The sequence below is a fragment of the Aulonocara stuartgranti genome (genome assembly GCF_965226115.1).
Source record: "Aulonocara stuartgranti genome assembly, chromosome: 6".
Taxonomy (NCBI): domain Eukaryota; kingdom Metazoa; phylum Chordata; class Actinopteri; order Cichliformes; family Cichlidae; genus Aulonocara; species Aulonocara stuartgranti.
The window spans coordinates 20177273-20197323 of NC_138944.1; the positions used below are offsets into that span (position 1 = coordinate 20177273).

The 20051-nt window shown below is 40.5% G+C and overlaps 2 protein-coding genes across 4 annotated transcripts; one reads left to right on the forward strand and one right to left on the reverse strand.

Moving 5' to 3' along the window:
* Positions 1 to 1407: 1407 nt before the first annotated feature.
* Positions 1408 to 12857, reverse strand: smim14 (small integral membrane protein 14). Of its 2 annotated transcripts, none has more exons than XM_082535528.1 (5): positions 12749 to 12857; positions 7507 to 7602; positions 6767 to 6815; positions 6495 to 6649; positions 1408 to 3735 (listed from the first exon to the last, which is right to left on the reverse strand). In XM_082535528.1, the coding sequence occupies exons 2-5, from the start codon at positions 7579 to 7581 to the stop codon at positions 3697 to 3699; spliced, it is 318 nt and encodes a 105-aa protein (XP_082391654.1). In that variant the 5' UTR covers positions 7582 to 7602; positions 12749 to 12857; the 3' UTR covers positions 1408 to 3696. The 2 variants fall into 2 exon arrangements, with proteins under 2 accessions (XP_082391654.1, XP_082391653.1); XM_082535527.1 differs by lacking the exon at positions 12749 to 12857 and adding an exon at positions 10388 to 10563.
* On the forward strand, positions 12294 to 20050 carry ube2kb (ubiquitin-conjugating enzyme E2Kb). 2 transcript variants are annotated; one of them, XM_082535525.1, is made up of 7 exons: positions 12295 to 12633; positions 13463 to 13556; positions 13649 to 13707; positions 15233 to 15315; positions 15395 to 15494; positions 15682 to 15810; positions 17780 to 20050. In XM_082535525.1, exons 1-7 carry the CDS (start codon positions 12571 to 12573, stop codon positions 17852 to 17854), a joined length of 603 nt encoding a protein of 200 aa, XP_082391651.1. In that variant the 5' UTR covers positions 12295 to 12570; the 3' UTR covers positions 17855 to 20050. The 2 variants fall into 2 exon arrangements, with proteins under 2 accessions (XP_082391652.1, XP_082391651.1); XM_082535526.1 differs by lacking the exon at positions 15682 to 15810 and having other exon boundaries at positions 12294 to 12633.
* Position 20051: the final 1 nt, after the last annotated feature.

Sequence of the window (20051 nt, forward strand, 5' to 3'; positions counted from 1 at the left end):
AGATAGACTATTTAAAACCTTCCTGCCGTGTTCAGGTCAAATCTGACCGATTTACAAATGTAAAAACTCATAACTATTGTGTTTTACATCCGATTTCCTTGAGGACTTGTGGCATCCTCCACACGATGCACTTGAACATCTAAAAGTGATGAGCACCTCTTTCGTTGAATTTTGAGTTTTTTAGGAAATTAATGGGAATCCACCCCTCACGCCCCTTTGGCCTCTGACCCCCTGAATACCTCACTGAATGGCCAAATGAATGACCACTGAACGACCCACTGACCCACCCACTGAACTGAATCTGGTGGTGAAAAATGTTTCTTATGTTAATTTAAGAGCTGTTAAAACTGGCTGGTCACTTGTGACCAGAACACTACATGTAAGGGAAGGGGGGTTGCACACAACCAGAGGGCTATATAGCAAAAACACAATGAAGGAATTTTATGTGAAAAAATACTGTAACGTCAGAAGTTATCTACTTTATTTACCCAGTCTAGCCTCAAATTGATATTAATAAGGACCACTTTTTTTTTGAATAAGTGATTTAATTATCAAGAGGAGTAATCACATAAATAATAATGGATTGGATTTATATAGCCCTTTTCAAGGCACCCAAAGCGCTTTACAATACCACTATTCATTCACTCTCACATTCATACACTGGTGGAGGCAGCTACAGTTGTAGCCACAGCTGCTCTGGGGCAGACTGACAGAAGCGAGGCTGCCATATCGCGCCATCGGCCCCTCTGGCCAACACCAGTAGGCGGTAGGGTAAAGTGTCTTGCCCAAGGACACAACGACCAGGACAGAGAGCCCAGGGATCAAACCGGCGACCTTCCGGTTACAGATGCGATTTCCAACCCCCTGAGCTACGGTTAACATTGTTAAAATTTATTTTGAAAATACCTTAACTAGAGAGAGCCTAATCTTTAAGGATGACAAACACATACAAATATGCAGTCCTGTGAAAAACTAAAGAATCACTTTTAGCAGCAGTAACTGGAAGAAGTGGTTTTCTATATGATTTAATCAGTCCCTCATATCACTGTTGAGAAATTTTGGCCCACTGTTTATTACAGTATAGCTTGAGTCACTGAGATTTTACAGGCATTTGTTTATGCACAGCTCTCTTGAGGTCCCTTCACTGCATTTCAGTCAGGTTGAGGTCTAGACTGGGTCACTGCAACACCTTGATTCTTTTCTTTTTCAGCCATTCTGTTGTAGCTTTGATGCTACAACAGAAAGACCATCAGTGGTTTTGTTGAATACTCAGAGTCACCAACTACACCTGATAATCAAATGTTTAAAAGTGTAAGTGTTACATTCTTACTCTGGCTGGAAGCATATATCAATTATAAATCTGATGAGAAGGAAATGTGCCAGCTTCACACAAAAACACAGCCAAGCTTCAGACATAAGTCTTTTTATTTTCTGTTTTGTTGTAGGAAAAGTGCATAGTTGAAGCCCTTTTACTCTTAAACAGTAACAGTGTAAATTGAGGTCTACTTGATGCCACCAATCATCTCAATAGTCTCATGGCTTCCCCATTGATACCATACAATTGACCCAGCATTTTCAATCTTTCAGCTCTTCCCCGTGACCTCGCAGAACAACCCTAGAAAGCCATAGTACAACATAATTCAGAGGACTTTCGCTGATAATGAAGAGCAGCCAGATTCAGATGTGTTTAAAACTCCCTCCATGCATTCAACAAATACTCTTCCATTTTAAGATTAATGCATGTAATTTCTGGTATCACAGACACCCTGGGATATATCCCAAGGCTCATATACACTTTAATAACCACACACTATACAGATGTTCACAAAACACAAACAGACTCACTCAGCTGATGGTTCTGAAAACATGTGGGTTCAATGGTTTTGTTGCTTTGTGTGGGTCAATACAATAGGAGGGAGCTATATATTTATTTATGGTAAGGCTCCAGTATCGGTAATGTTCCCAATTAAAATGTGGAAAATGAAAAATCATTCCCAAATAAAGTGAAAATCATAAAAGGACCCCTCAGTATTGCCATTTCAACACAAATAATTCGAAACTAAAAACTCACATTGGCACGTTTCATTAATTTCCACTGACAAACCGTGGTATTGAAGTTGTGAAGCAGAAACTTTGATTGCGTTCATCTTTTAGAAAGCTTAATCTGTACACAAGACCTCCAAAAGGAATCAAAAAAGTGCTAATAATGTATTATTTTGGGTACTAGTACAACTTTCTTTTAAAGCACAATAATACACACAATCATCCTAACATACGATGATATAACTGCAGATAGTTTCATTTTGTCAAATGAGGCTAAGCATCTCTGTATTACTGGAGGTGAATAATAGTTTTCTCTGGTGTGTGCATCAAATATTTTGCTCACATTTTACAGATCAACTTCAATTTTGTCCTTCAAACGTGCTGCTGCACCACCTTATTTAAAGGGACAGCCTTACAGTCAATATAGCAGAGCCGACTACCTGCTTGAGTCAGATGAGTATCTCACCAAGGCCTGAATGTAAACACACTAGACTTACTCACTGCATTAAGAATCCTATGTTGTGTTACTGTAATGAGACTATAACCTTATCAAAAAAATTCTGCAGGGTTAAATATGAAACTAAAACATGATACAAAATGTCATGGTTACTGGCACCGTATAGAGTTTTATCTTCATAAAGTAAGAAGTGTGGAATGTTTGAGAGAGACTGAAGGACCCTCCACCCTTTGTTATTTCAAGCACCGGAAAAACAAATTAACGATTCAACAGGAACTCTTTACTACTGCCCCCTCCCTTCTTCCCCGATTATGTGACACATTCCTTCATCATAGATTTGCATCCGAGTCTCTGCAGATCCGCAGGCATCACAGCTGGGATCAGGGACCAGCTCTGATGCCTGCGATTGCTCATTTAAGCAAATCCAACTGATATATATTTTTAAGCCACAGCTGTTTGGTAGTTGAGTGTGTACTTCTGCTATGAAAAGCCATGTGTCGTACCAAGTTTTATATTTTTTATGTGATTGTGTTCAGCTATTATCACATTCCTCTGGATAAAATCTTTTAAATTGAGAAATGCAACTGTTTTTAAGAGAACATATTTTGCTTTTCACCATTTTCCCCATGTGTGTCACATATATGCTTTTACATGGGTGGATGCTCATACTAAATACGGTCAAAGTTGCTCAGTTTTTTCTACTCTTCCTCCTTTGTGATGTCAGTGAGAGCAGTAATCCTTAATTGATATCAGGCTTGTAGCTCTGACTGTAAGCATAGAAGCTACACCCACCTTCATTTCAAATTCTGCGCATGGCAGCGAATAAGAATGAAGCTGACTTAAAGAGGGAGGGGCTAACACCTCTCCAGCTAAGGAGCTGCACCAGGACAAGTATAACCTAAAAAAGGATCATTTCAAACTCTAAATCATGCCATTGTAATTGAGTAAAATAAGTTTTGGAGCTGGACATGAGCTATAATAGGTCCCCTTTAAATATCATAGTTGTGCTGGCCTCGTTGATCAGTTGGACTCTAGTAATAAGAAATCAAAGACAAGTCTGTGGCAGCATCAGAAGAAGAAAGAAAAAGATATGTGAGGGAATGTTGACAGAAAGACAGATGGTGCTGTCCTGGTTGCAGCTACTGTGCAACTCCAGTCAGAGGAGGTGTACATTTGCTGTTTGTTTGGCTCCACTGCTAGTCGATAGGTGGTGCTGGGGGCTCTCTTCCATCACTCTGCAAAAAACAAAACAAACCCAGAAATAAATAAATAAATAAATAATAAATAATAATTTTGGGTATAAATACATGAAAAAAGACAATGTTTTTAACCTTTTTTTTTGGTTTTGCCTCACAGATAGTGTGCAGGCTTGCAGCATTTCCTTTCCCATCATTCTGGTACAAGTTAATCTGGGTTTAATCTTCCAAAGAACTCTTTTAGATGTTGTCTGCAAAAATCTAATCTGACTTTCTTGTCCTTCAGAGTAACCAGTGGTTTGCACATAGTTTTGAATCCTCTGTATTTCCATTCTGGAAGACATCTTTGCCAAGGTCATTGTAGACGATGACAAGTCTACCTACTTGAGTGCTCTTGACTTGGTTAGATGATGTGAAGCTGTTTTTCTTAGCCAAGGAAGAGTTTCTGTCATCATCCATTTTACTTCATCTGTGGTCTTTCATGTATTTTGGCATTGCTGGGCTTGTCAGAGCATTTATTCTTTTTAAGAATGTACCACACTTGGCCACTCTTAGAGTTAGCTATATTTTGTTTTTTTGTTTTCCTGCACCTGTTGCAAATCCTTGTAAATAAGGGAGCAGCTGTAAGTGGCTTTTTGTGAATGTATTTTCAAAGATCACTGGGATTTAAAAACTCCTAGCATGGAATTACCAGTCAAATCCAAAAATGGCTATAAATATTTTACTGATTTTTAAAGGCTTAAAAAGTGTCCCTTACAAAGATTTGAACCACAATCCTTTGGGGAAAACTTCGCAGTGTTTGGAGCTGAAGTTTCAGCTAACAGACATGGCCACATACCCCTCAATTTAGCCCACTTCAAATAAGCCGTTTCTGTACCTGTAGCTTTAAATGAAATGATGATCTGCACATGCCCACATGTCACAAGTAAACCTGCTATCATAAAAATTAAAAAAACATTATTGGATCCTGACCATTTACATTTCCTGTATTGCTAATAAAGCAGTTGGTTATGATGAGGCTACACTTCACAACACAAAAGGCAACATGCAAACACACTGACACACACACCCTCCTCCTAGTATTTCAAAGATAAGGTCTGAAGTTTCTGCAGTTTCTCATTAGCCATATAAAGCTAATGGCGACAGTGGCATCAAGAACAAAAGTAATCCACCAAGTCTTGTAAATCAGCACATAGTCTTTGAAGATTTAGCAGACCTGCTGAGACATTTTAGCATTAGAGATGGGACAAGACGCTATAGATAGTAAATAAAAATGTTTGTGAGGCAGCTGCTCATTATAGTCACTTTTTGTAGACTCAAGTATAGCAGAAATGCTATTCTTTCCTCTTTTTAAAATAAAAAATTAGATTATAGGAAAGTCTTGCTGTTAGAGTTGAGCTTTGCAACTCTGCGGATTTTTGTCACATACACATAAAAGGGAAGGAGAACCCCCCAAAACCATAATAACCACAATGTCATAATATGTTGTCCTTAAAATAAAGCTCCAGTTTGGTCTGTGAAGGACATCACAGAATAAATATTAGGTTCCTGGTTTCTATTCAGGGAGAGAATTAGTCATCTTTGCAAATATTAACCTATCCGCTTTGAAATACAGCAACTGCGTTTTTTGCATTGGGAAATAATGTTACTTGTCTAAAACTCAAATAATACACACAGTTATAAAAATCAACAGAGCTATGACAACAACATTCCCAAGAATTACATTTATTATTACTATTAGTAATGTTTATTGACAGAAGTGAAAAGGACAGGAAAGCAGGCAGAGAGAAATTCAAAAATCAAATGTTTAGTGGCAGAAAAACTTGTTTGGAAGCGACTTTATGTTAGTTTTACTCTGAGATTTTGGTTGGTTTTATGTTGCAGCCTTTTGTTATAAAAGACATGTGCCTTGTCAGAGAGGTATCAGGTTTGTCTAATCCCCTGACCTCATTACAACAAAACCTTTTTTTATTTCAGATGACGCAGATTTTCCTCCGTGCTTTCCCAAGTCTCTTATCGCAATGACTAAAGGTCCTGTGTTTTTAGGCTGATTGCTACATAAACACTGGTCTATGTTTTTTTTTTTAAACATAAGTTCATGCAGCAACTCTCAACTAACTCTGCAGTACACACCAGATGTAAAACCTTTTTCAGTAATATTTTTACCACGAATTTCCTGAAGCAGAATACAGTGTATTAACAACCAAATTGGCTTTTCTATTTAATCATCTGTGATAATAGCTCTCTTTCATTCATAGCAATCAAACGTTGCATTATTAGATTCAAGGAAATATGTTTCCCTGATAAAACACCTTCCTTTTTATTTAATGTGCACGTGGTATCTGGACTGTTCAGGTGGAGGCAAAAGGGAAAAAAAAAACAAAACTCCAGTACTGTGCAAAAGTCTTGAGCCACACCTCATGTCTTTATATTTTGTTTTCAAAAAGCCAGACTTTGCAGGTAGTTAATGCAAGGCATTAACTAGTTTTGTGCATACACATAACAGGTAACCTAGCAAAGACCTTTGTCACTTTGTCTTTTGCAAAAACATTTTCCCCATTTCTTTAGTTGAATCTATACAAAATGCAAAAGATAACATGTCAGGAAGTGTCAGGCCTAAAAACACGTCTCCGGCAGATGAACATCATCTCAAAGTCTTGTCCTGCACCTGCTGCACCTTTCTAATTTTCCTAGCAAATATAAAGAAATGAGTGGCTGTTCAAGACTTTTGCACATTACTGTACGTCTTTACATTTCAGATATATTTGTTATGTAAAATGAGTGTGATCTGCACTCACGTTGCGGGGTCCACTGGGCTTGCCAGAATGATGGGTTCCCCTGAGACTGGATGGGCGCAGCAAAAACAGGACCAGGGCTAACACCGCCCATCCCATCAGAACCATGGGGAGGGTCAGGTCACCTCCCCCGCCCACTGACCCACTGGGACCTGGCACTGAAGAAAAACAATAAAATAAAATAAAATACTTCTTATTCAGACACACATTTGAGTCCTATCGTGCGTTCAAACACTTACAAAATGTGAGCTACACTGAGAGAAGTTCATACATACGTTCCTGAGGGCACTCTGTGTCTGTGCAGTAGGACTGAGATTGCCTCAGCTGGAAGAAAATTACAGAAGAACAAAATGATTTACTCTTTGCCCTCAAACTGGGAGGAAATGACACTGCCTACTAACTTTGATTCATTAACCAGCAGAGATATTGTGGTGAGTAGTGTTACAAAGCCACCATCTGAGCTCTACCTGGTTCCTGAGATAAACACTATAGCTATGACGAAGAATTATTTAGACATCTGAACAACATCCTTTAACACTGTAAGCAAATCAGATGGCCCAGTGTGTATCCAGCTCTCTGCCATGTAGGCTACACCTGTGCACCAAATGTAAATTAGGTCAACTGTAAGCTGCCATACAGTAACTATGAACTGTGTCCTTCATGAAACTGGGAAACTCACAACAACAAATGTTATATTTTGAAATAAGAAGAGCCAAAGTATATTTCCAAGCACAATACAAGCCTGAGGGCAATAAAACTGTCTTTGCATGGCAGAGCAGACAGGCTGTCAAGACAAACACTGAGCAGGAACCAGGATGTAGCTTTGCATTTCCTTCTCCCCACATCTCTTTAAGGCTTGAATTTACTTGCAAGTTGATCTTCGTTTCCTTTTAAACTTCAGCTGATGATGTTATCACTTCACACCACATACTTTGAATATTTTGACATGTCTACACGCCGTCTCTTCAACTTAAATTAGAGGCGATTTAGAAAACCTCCAAGCTGTGTCGCTTACCAAATTGATGAGGCGCCTCATTGCGTACTCCTGCGTGCAGATGCACTCACAAGGGTCAAAGCCTCCCTCCGCCATTCCTCACCAGACAGTATCCACCTGAAGAGAAGTACAGCATGTAACTAGGACGTACATGAACAACTGAAAGAAACCTAACACTCCCTCTTGTTCTACAAGCGCACACTGATTAGGGGGAGGAGACTGTTCAGGTAAGGAGACTCTGCATAGAGTGCTGGCGTTTCGTTTTGCTGCATGTCAGCAACAGTGAAAAGTTAATTTCGGTTTTCTAGCTTTTGCTGGGAATACCAACAAATCCCCATATTCCGCCAATCTCACAGTTTCATCGCAGTAACCTTGAAAGAGAAAATAAACTTTAACTGTGGAATGTTGAGCCTCTATTTAAAATAGCCTTCACCTTTATCACTCTATGAAGCCCTTTATGAAACACCATGTTGGATCATTCAGAGCTGATTTCTGCACTCTCAGTGTATTAGCATGTTTTGTATGAACATACTTTTTTAAAAAAGATGAATCCATATGACACAAACTAGCAGTCCAACTATGAGCTTAGAACCTGCTAATAAAGTGGCTCATACTAGCAAGAACTTGGATGATTGCTGTCATTATGAGTGACAACGGAAGATGAGCTATTTCTGGCTTGGATAAAGCATTGATGGAGTAAGATCAAGCTGGTTAATGCTGACAATGATGGAGGTGAAACACACACTGACAATGGTTCAAAAAACACCCCCCCAAAAACAAAACAACCACAAACACACAGATGTCTGCTACAGGTGTCTAATCGTGGTTATCAAACCCATAACAAACCCCAGATGAACTTCTAAAGCTCATAACGATACTGAAATACATTCATTTCCACTTTCTTGGGTACACCTTGCCAGTACTTTGTTGGGCCCATTACATTACCAACAGCCTCAACAATTCAGGCCGCTGAACCATCATCTTATATGAAACCTGAAAATCCATACTTTCAGGCTGTTTACGCCAAATTCTAACTCTATCATCTAAATGTCACTGCACAAATTGAGACTGGTCAGACCAGACAACATTTTTCCAATCTTCTGTTGTCAATTTTAATGAGCCCATGTGAACGGTAACCTTCCTATTTCTAACATGAGTAGCACCAGGTGTGGTCTTCTGCTGCTGTAGCCCATTTGCTTCAAGGTTCAATGTGGCAGCTCAATTACTGCCCACAGAGTCACAGAGGTTATAACAGAGAGCACAGAGTTTATTTTTTGCACTGATAATAAATCTACAGTGTAATTGTTGGATACATCTTTACACTGAGTATTGGTTGATTATAAAAGAGCTCATATTAAGTATAAAAAACTGCAAACTATAAACTAACTGAGGCTTCTGCAAATGGATTTGCGCTGCTATGAGCTCTGATAGAATCTCAGTTTGTTGAAGTAAACCGGCCAGTGAGCAGGTTGGGTTCACACAGTGTTACCCCTTGGACACTGGCTCAGAGTTCAATTTAATGCTCTCTCTGGAACAGAAAACCCAGAGTTTCCCCTCAACTCAGGATTAACAAACTCAGCCCCTGTGGGCGATCGTGGCTCAAGAGTTGGGAGTTCGCCTTGTAATCGGAAGGTTGCCGGTTCGAGCCCCGGCTCAGACAGTCTCGGTCGTTGTGTCCTTGGGCAAGACACTTCACCCGTTGCCTGCTGGTGGTGGTCAGAGGGCCCGGTGGCGCCAGTGTCCGGCAGCCTCGCCTCTGTCAGTGCGCCCCAGGGTGGCTGTGGCTACTATGTAGCTTGCCATCACCAGTGTGTGAATGGGTGGATGACTGGATATGTAAAGTGCTTTGGGGTCCTTAGGGACTAGTAAAAGCGAACAGAAATACATACAGGCCATTTACCATTTAAATTAGACCTCATCCTGGAATAGGACCCAGCAGTTACTGAAACACAGCCCATCTGGCACCAACTTTCACGCTGTGTTTAAAGTCACTTAAATCCCCTTTCTTCCACATTCTTTTACAAACTATGAACCTCAGGAGTTCTTCTCGACCTTATCTGCACGCCTAAATGCACTGAATACCTGTGATGGGATTGGCTGATTTTACTGGCTGACATTTCTTTCAAGATTATATCTTGTTATCATTTAAAAACAAAACAAAAAAACAAAACAGCGGCCAACATATATACAGTGATTAGGATATTTTCAACCACTTATTTTATTTTCATGTTTCTTGCCATGCATCCACCAGCACACAATAGACATCCGAATTATCTGTCTACACCACAAAGAAACAAAATAAAAAAAATAAAAAGCCAAACATGTTTACCTAAGACTGACTACACCCAGCGGCCAGTGATGCACACCTGGCTAAACCTCACAGCCTTCAGCGAAAGATTGTGTAATAAACTAGAGGGCTGTTGGGTGAACTTTATGGGCATTCTAAAGGTTTCATTTGGTGGTGCTGTTAAATTTCTATTGGCTTATAGCTAGCTTTTTTCCTCCACCCCACTGTCGTCAATGACAGTAAACTAAACAACACAAATATGTGAAGCAACGTAGTGCAACAACACCACAAACAACCTGAATCAACACAGCTAAAGCCGAAGACCGTAATCTGTCACTGCGCGGCTTTCCGATTAAGACTGCAGGAGGTTTAACATCAGACATACAAAGGTTGCAGTATGCCTGCACTTTTGCGGAAGTCAGCTAAAACGAGGTTAAAGACATCTACGGTTACTTCCCTGTAGTTTTAAAATTACGTGATTTAGCCTAGCTTCTTGCTAACCCCGCCAGCCAAGCCAGAGGAAACTCACACCCATTCCACCCCCCACCCCCACTCCCTTGTCTTTAGATTGTTATTAACTGAACAAAGACATGAGAGCAAAAAACAGCGACTTACTGGAGCGGCGTGATGTTAATAAAACGATCACTGTCTCTCAGGGGCCCGAGCTGCACCGCTGCTCTACACAGAGACCATCAAACTGCAAACACATCAAACCACCGTCTGTGTTTTGTTTAATACACGTGAGCCAGCGGCTATTCTTCATCCGGGACCTCGGGAGTGGGGCGGCTCCCCGATGGCTCTGCTCTGTGTTCAGCCAAACAGCTGTCTTGCTTATTGGTCTGAAAGTCTGATGGGCGGGCCCTTTGAGCCAATCACAACAAGCAACGATCACTTTTTCTGGATAGTAAACAAACAGTCCAGTTGCCTGTCAGCTTACAGAGGCCCATGAACCTACAACATCTGTGCAGTTGTGTAATCAAATACATGGTGGTGGATTCGACTTGAATACTTTTCATTACTTAAAGTTTTCATTAGTTAAAGTATTTAATTTTTATGCTACTATATAAATGCTATTCTTTTAAATAAGGAAAACAAAGAGATACCTTTCTGCAGCACAACACATACTTTAACTTTGAATCTGGGCTTTTATTTATTTATTTATTATATAACTTATTGGTTTTATTTTGTCACTGTGGGAGTGGAAGTTAATCTATCACCATTCCCAAATAAGCTTATAAGACACCAATACTTAGAAATAAGAGCCAGAGAAGCACCAACCTGTTGTATTTTCCAAGTTTTAGAAACATTACAAGCTCAGTTACACACACCATTAACCCCCCCCCCCCCCCCCCCCCCCCCTCATTGAATATAATAATATATGTGGAGGTTATTATTAATATTATTATCAATATAAAAAAAATATGAGAGGTTCTTTACCTTACTTTCATCTGTTACCAACCTGGAATACATTCACTTCTGTGAATGAAACAAAAGTTTATTCTAGTGACTATAAAGATGCATCTGTAAGAGATGGAAGCAACTCCTTTTCTTTCATCTGGTCCCTTTAGGGTTCGCCACAATGGATCATCCGCCTCCATCTCACCCTGTCCCTAGTATCCATCTCTGTCACACAAACCTTCTGCATGTCCTCCTCCATTACATCCATTAACCTCCTCTGCGGGCCTTCTTTTCCCTACTGCCTGGCAGCTCCATTTTCAACATCCTTTGCCCAATATATCTCCTTTCCTCCTCTGTACATGCCCATACCATCTCAGCCTCGTCTCTACAACTTTATCTCCAAACTGCTCAACCTGAGCTGTCCCTCTAATGTACTGATTTCTATTCCTGTCCATGCTGGTCAATCCCAAGGAAAACTTGAGAATCTTCAGCTCTGTCACCTCCTGCTCAGCCTTCTGTCTTTTTGTCAGTTTTGACATCTCCAAACCATACATCATATCATCTTATAAACCTCCCCTTCACTCTTGCATCCTTCAAATCCCCCCTCATAACATGCCCCCACCCCCTCCATCCGCTCTCTTCTGCACCTCCAAGAGTTGAAAGCCACTGAAATGCCATTCATGTTACAAACCACAAAGGTGTGAATGCAGCTGAAAAGTTTTAAGTTTAAGCTGAAGAACTGTAGATGAAGAGTGTGTGCACTCTACATAGACAGCTGCCTGCGCCAGTTATCACAAGATACTTAGGGAGTGACAGAAGCTGCAATGTGTCTGTTAATAGCATATATGGCTTTTAACATATATGCAGAACATTACACACACACACACATATATATATATATATATATATATATATATATATACACACACACACACACACACACACACACACACACAGAGAGAGAGATACTGACCACCATGTAGATAAAATGTGAGTAAGAAAGAGTTCCCATTCCAGTAAGAACATCCCTCACAATCAGATGGAAACCATGACAGAAATGCCCTGAAGGGAAGTTACAAAAGAGCATCAACCCAGGTTGACTGTCACCAGAGCTCATTAATGAAAGTTCTAGTGTGTGCTCCATGCAGCTGCTCTATGTGTGTATGTTCTGGACGGACTGACGCTGAGCGCAGGCAGGCGAACTGCGAACTCTCGCTGAGCTGGAAAGAAGCGCTATACACGGTGAAAGTGAAAGGAGCTCCGTAAGTGTGGAAAGCACCGAACAGGCGGCCTCCCCCCCCCCCCCTCACACACACACAAACAAACAAACAACACAGGGAGACGGGCCACGGGTGTAGCTTGAAGGCAGCAGCGGCGGCAGCAGCTCAGCAGACACAGCCATGGCCAACATTGCGGTCCAAAGGATCAAACGGGAGTTCAAAGAAGTTCTCAAAAGCGAAGAGGTGCGGTAACGCTACCGGCTTATTTTCACTTCTACTCAGCTCTTTCTTTAAAATTGTGTCAGCTCTGTTAAAATATACGCTACCGGCAGCCGTTATTGTGACCAAATAGATTTACCCTAGTCAGGTTTGGGTCCTCTGTTGCAGCAGGTCAGGCCCAAATAGGAGAACTTTAGCTAGCTTTAGCTTCAAATCAGCGTCCAGGCGAACCTCCCTTGTTATGTCAGGTGGGTGTGTTCAGGAAACACCGGGGATTCGGCTCTCTCAGCTGACAGGCCCTGAATGCCTAACAAACAACGTCGCACACCTTTGTTTTAATTACACAAGTCAAGTAAACCTAGAGTGTGTGGCCTGTTAGCGCCTCAGGCAGGGAACCGCAGCTGTTTAGCAAAGTAAATGAGTTAGCGGCAGTTAGCAAGGCTTGCTAACGCTATTTTGACATGTATCCACAGTTAGCATTAGCAGCCGTGATGTTTTGCTGCAACGTTCAACAAACTTATCAGGCGTTAATCAGCTGTTTGTTAACAGTCTGAATACACTGCGTTTATTTAAAAGGTGTATGCTGTCATATCACCTCCTGCCCAACTCCTGTTAATGCTGTTTTATAGTTTTGTAACTTTGGTGCTAACCTGAATTGTCCTAGTGTTTCCTCTGGGAATGGGGCTCAAATTGGTTTTTAATGTTAACACAAAATGACACTAGCCGTGCCTTTTCTAGCAACCATCTTGCCAGGGACTTCTTGTTTTCAATTTGATGTGAACACGTGAAGACATGAGCTGGGTAACTCCTTTTTCTTTCTTTCTTTCTTTTTTGCATTTGTTCCAACCTACAGACGAGTAAAAACCAGATTAAAGTAGATTTGGTGGACGAGAACTTCACAGAGCTGAGGGGTGAGATAGCAGGGCCTCCAGACACACCATATGAAGGTACTGTAATATTGGAAACGATGGCCAAGATATGTGATACTCGTCATGTGGTCTGATATACTAACGCATGTCTGCTTTTCTCTCTTTCCTAGGTGGCAGATATCAGCTTGAAATAAAAATCCCAGAAACCTATCCTTTTAACCCGCCAAAGGTATTTGCTTTAGTGCCTTTCATCCTCTGCCTCTCTTCCTTGTTCAGTTATTTTGAAAACATGTACACTTTTGTTATAGCTGGTAAAATCGGTTGTCACTAATTGCCACTGCTCATGCCTAAGTGACCCTGTGCATGGTACCCAACTCTAAAAACCGCTCCCAGTGCTGCAGTTCAAATCACTTTTAATTATGTAGCACCCATGTTTCTACGATAATAGAAACATCAATCCCCTGTGAGCAAGCACTTGGCAACAGTGGGAAGGAAAAACTCCCATATAGCAACAAGAAATCTCCTGCAGAACCAGGCTCAGGGAGCGGGCAGCCGTCTGCCACAACCAGTTGGGGGTGAGAGGAAAGCGAAAAAAGAGGGACCAATAGGACAAAAGGCAAACTAAAGGAGAGCGAACCAGAGCTTAATGATTAAATACAGTGGTGGTGAATAAAAACAGGTAGAGTAAGGAGATAAATGATGAGCAAAACATTCAGTGCATCATGGGAAGCCCTGCAGCAGTCAGAGCTTGTAGCAGCATAACAAAGGGAGGGTTCAGGGTTATCTGATCCAGCCCTGACTATATGCTTTATCAAAATGTACAATTTTAAGTCTAATTTTATAAGTAAAGATGGTGTCTACCTCCCAAATCCAAAATGTGAGCTGGTTCACAGAAGAGGGGCGTGAAAGCTGAAGCCTCTGCCTCCCATTCTACTTTTAGACGCTTTAGGAACCACAAGTATGCAGTCCAAGAACGATATGTATTCGAAGTATAGTGTATAGTAATATGAGGTCTTTAGGATATCATGGGGCCTGATTATGCAAGATTTTGCATGTGAGTCGAAGGATTTTATATTCATTTCTGGATTTAACAGTGAGCCAATGAAGAGAAGCGAGTATGTGGCACTTTGACCGGAATCAATTTATAATTCTTATGAGCATCAGAGTTTTGAGGTAAATTCAGCTATTATGCTTCAATTAACAAAACCTTTTTGTGTTAGTGCTCTAACAGAGAACAGCATAACGTGACTTGTAAACAGCCTTTTCAGGTTTCTGGTCACTATTAGCTTGTATGTTAAAAGCAAAAGAGAAAGTCTAATACTGATAATAGTGAAAATAAACATTTATTGTCTCCCTCCTGTAACCAAATGAATCTTGTAAACATACCTTCAACACAGGGGTGGTAAGAAATCAATCTTTCCCTGAAATGATGTCACCAAATAACCTGTTAGGTAACAGTTTACGGGTTTAAACTACCGGCGTTTGGCTTATACAGTAATTTAAATGCTTAATACATCAAGTTAATTTGTCACTTAGATGTAAAATGCAGTGGTGCCATAAACTATAACTGCTGGCTCATTAATTTGCAGTATTTCCCTCGCAATGGCTTGCAATACATCAGGACATGGTAAAATGACAGCTACTGTAGTGTAGCCTGGATACTGACATATCTGTTGTAAGAAACTGTAAATATTTCTTCTTTCTGTCACCTCACGTTCTTCTCTAGATAACGCTTCCTCATCTGTATGTCCTAGGTGCGCTTCATCACTAAGATCTGGCATCCTAATATCAGTTCTGTGACCGGAGCAATATGCCTGGACATTTTAAAAGACCAGTGGTAAGTGCAAAGTATCTGAACTGTTCTCAGTGTGCCTGTGTGCTCCATTCACTTAACCTGCCCTCTCACCCTCTCTCAGGGCAGCTGCTATGACCTTGAGGACAGTGCTGTTATCTCTACAGGCTCTCCTCGCTGCAGCAGAACCAGACGATCCACAGGATGCAGTAGTAGCAAACCAGGTGGGAAGGACTTAATGCACGACTCGCATTTTGTCTGCTTATAATCGGATATTAAAGTACCAAATTATATTTGGGTAACTGTACGTGTCTCGGTACCTGGTGTGAACTTGTGTCTAAAATAAAATCTGCCATATTTGCTAGTTCATTTTGTGATGTTGCTCACAGACCTGTATTTCTGAATCCTCAGTATAAGCAGAACCCAGAAATGTTCAAACAGACTGCGAGGCTTTGGTCTCACGTCTACGCGGGCGCTCCTGTCTCCAGTCCTGACTATACACGTAAAATAGACAAACTCTGTGCCATGGGCTTCGATAAGGTCAGAACCCCTTTGTTTTTGTTGTGCCCTCACATTTATAGGTAAAATTTAGTTACACTCTATCAGCCAGTTTCCCGAACATTAATCGTCCCTTGTTTTAGAGCAAGGGAAAAATTCACTGAAGCTCTCCATTAAAAAAGTAAATAATGATAAAATAATTTTTAGTCTAAGACTAGGCTTAATCGCTGTCTGGGAAACTGAGCTTATATTTAACATAATAACATCATATTTTAAGAAACATGCTTATTTTCAGCTTGATGGCAGCAACATGCTTTAGAGACATTTAGAAAGAGCGATGCTCATCACTGTTGCATCACATCTTCTTTCAACAGCATTTTGTGCTTGTGAAACAAAGAGAAGTGCTTTTGTTTTGAAAGCTGTTGCTTCATTCTTTCCTAATAAGACACGTGAGCTGCTCAGATTGAGCCCTTCTACCTTTTTCTTTTCTCATCTGCTAATGAAATGCTCAAATTCTTTGAAGTTTTACCCTCCCACACCCTCTATTCACTTCCCTGAAGACTTGTTCCATCTCTGGCGCCATGTTTTTACCCAATGATAAAAACGAAATATTTGGTAATGAACAGTGAGATGCGGCGTGTCAACTTTTTAGTTTGTTCAGCTGAATGCTGGACAAACTCATACCATGACGAGCCATCTGTCATGCATCTGTTCGATTACAATTCACAAGAATCACTACTCTTGCTGCAGTTTTGGTCAGATTTAAACCAACTGGCACACAATGATCGCCTACACATTACAGTAACCTGTGAACTGGATCGACCGCTGCATGAGATTAATTGGTGTTCTGGTTTGTTGCTGGCATTATATTCAATACGGTCATTATACACAATAATATATGTGTATAATGTAATTTTTTTGGAGGGGGGTGATTTGAAGTTGGATGGTGATGTAATAATTTTTAAAATGATTTTTACCCCTCAGCTGTAAAAGGCTGACGGAATATTGACATCACCCTGCGGGGCAGCCGGGCAGACAAGGTGAATACCTAAATTTGTGAATGCGATAACTCGAGGATGAGGCAGCGTGTCCCCTAAAAATCTTGGAGAAGTTTGAATCTCAGAGACCTCAATGTTAAAGTCAGAGGTCAAGTTTTCTGAAAATCTAGTGAATGCGATAAGTTGAGAACAAGGCAACATAGGATTTTAAAATTGATAGCATAGATGTGTCTGGTAGGAGGCTATTGGGTAGCATTGGCGGTAGCCAGAATTTTATTATCATTAGTATTTTTTAATAGTCTTTATTTAAACCAGAACGTTTTACAGGTGCAGAAGTAAGAAATGAATGGGGCATGATATACAGTGCTGATAAGCTGGAAACATCAGGTTATAACTTATCTTTACATAGTTTATTCACATTTTTGTCAAAGGTATTGATGGCCTTAATTCTCAACTCATAGGTGTTTTTTTTGGGGGGGGGGGGGGGGGTTTCACTCTGTAAAGTCCTTCAGCAGTGCATATGGTTTAATGTTGGGGGCTCAACCATTTCCTCCTGATGGCCTTCTTACCTGCCAGAATTAAGGCTTTAAGTAGTAGGTTGTAGTTGTAGTAGATAGTATGTAGATTCCTTCCTTTTTATGTCTGTGGATCTTTTTTCTTTACTTTATAGTTCAGAATAGTCTCTAGTGTATAAATAACTTTCTCAAAATGGCTGGAGCCTTGTAAATGTTGGCCTTGCAAGATGGATTACACAAAACACACACAAGTATTCATTTGTGTTCGTGAGCATGCATTCTTGAATTTATTATTATGCAGTAAGCTTATGCAAACATTTACATTACCGCAGTACTTAAAGACAAACAAACAGTATATTTAGCTCTCTCCAGTGGGTTTCTTGTCTCGTGGATGGACTCCAGCTGCAGTTGGTGGTTCTTGTTCTCTGCAGCCTTTGTGAGATCTGCGAATTCTCAGATGAGAATCATTTTTCAACTTTTCTTCCTCCTTTTATACAGAATGCAGTAATAGCGGCCTTGTCTTCAAAATCCTGGGACGTGGAAACGGCGACAGAGCTGCTCCTAAGCAACTGAAGCCAGGTGTGAGGATCCAAAAACCCTTCATCACAGTGTCAGCTCCTCCACCACTGCCTTTTGTTACACAGAAAACAAACACCCCATCCACCATGGCAGTCTGAGCCTTCTTTTATTACCAGTTTGTTTGCTACTAAGTCAACACCAGTAGCGCTGCATTTGCCAATATGCACAGCACCCCGTTGCCTGCCGAGTCTTTACTCCCACCTACCCAATATGTGTATTTCAGTATTAAGCCCTCCCACCCTTAAAAAATGAAGAAAAAAAAATCCACCCATGCCTCCAGTCTTCCATGCCCTTTAAACACATTATTTTTTCCCCCCACAAATTTCCTTAAAGTTGTAAAGGATCGAACAGCTGCTGTAATCAGGTGGATTTTCCAGGGTAAAATGTAAGGAAAGGAAAGCCTGCTGACTGCTTCTACACTACATTACCGTTTAATTCCTTCGGCAGCCAGTTGGACCGTGTGTGTTTCTCTGCTACAGACTTTTAGTACTGTAAAGAAAAAAAAAAAGTCTTGCTGGATTAAATTTTCTTGACTGGATAGTGCTGTGCATGAGCAGTGTAATGTTTTTTTTCTCCTGAACAACCTTTCATTGATGCCTCAATCCACTACAGAAGTTTGGATGTACAGGTTTTATTTTCTGTATGTAGACTTAGAACAAAATCACACACACACATCTGCCAACATCTGCACACATGCACAGAAGAAAAATCTGTAAATAGATCTGTGTAAATTTGAAAATACAGTGGGGATGTACTTTTTTTTTTTTCTTACATGGCATTGTAAAACAGATTTTAAATATAAACTATGCCTAGTTTACAATTGTAAGGAGATAAATGTGTTCATGCTTTTGTGATCCATGAGAAGTCCCTCTGAATGTATTTTTTATTTTTTATTTTTTTTAAAGGGTGGCACAGCCAAAATCTTGGCCCTCATGGCACAGGAGCTAACAGCCAGCTCAGCCACTTTTTCTGCTATCATCTACAGTCCAACTTTTTTTTTTTTTGTGCACGTGTTTGTCCTTTCATGTTGTTGCCTTTATTTTGATTTGGCCAGATGATGCAGTGGGTGTTTGTTTGGTTTAACACCCCTCTCCTACACTCTTGGATCTCACAGGACTCATTCTATATAATCAGACACCTGGAACTTCTGATGGGGAAAGCCACCAAGCACCACCCAGTTTGGCGTTACACTGGTAGGGAACCAAAGCCCTACCGAACACGTTGATGGAAAGCGAATGGAATCTTTTTTCAGACATTTGAGAGGAAGATTCTGATGAGTGACATTAAGGATTTGGGTTTGCAGTGCTGTTTTATTTTTTTTATTTTTTTTTTAACCATACGCACATCCTCGGCCACAGATTGAGGATCTGCTCATTAACATAACCAATAGGAGGCGGCGCTGTACACTTTATTGCTGATCCAGTCAATCAAAGGCTTTGGCCATATATACAGGTATATAGGTGATGTCCTATATTCCCAAACATGCTTTACTACACAGCCAAATAAAACACTCACTGAGGTCGTCTTTGAACTATGTCTTCTAGGTAGTAAAAGAGGCTGGAACTCCTCTGTTATTCTATGAAGTAAAATAGCAGACCTGGGAAGTGTTTTCACATATTTTTGATTTTGAGGTACATGGACTGTAAAAACATGTTTGGCATTTAGAGAAAGGGTGTAGATGCATCCCCACACAAGGGGCCATTCTGTTTTTAATAAAGGAATTATTTTGCTTAACCTCCAGCTCAGTCCCTACCAGCACAGCAGTGTATTACACTGCAACATGGAGTTAATGTGCAGCAGTCTTTGCTCACAATGGGGGGAAAAAAAAGGAAGTTCATAGGCAGGCAGAATGCACACGCCATCTCCCTTACTTGTAAATAGCTGGGTTTGGTTCTTAATAAAGAGCCATCTTATCACTAGAGTGCACCATTGATGGCTGGATCAAATATTTTCTAAGAAAAAGACAAAAACGGACACCCTCCCCAGTCTTCCTCATGATGTACAATATTGCACGATTACAAGCATAGAAAAGGGGCCTGTTGCATCTCAGTTTCTCCATTTGGGTTGAGACTTATTTTTTTTCCTTGTCCTCGGAAGCAAGCATCCGCAGTATAAAAAGCATGGTTATTTATTGTGACAGTGTCATGTTTCTTTGAATAAAAAAAAAGAAAAGAAAAAAAAGTGGAAAAAT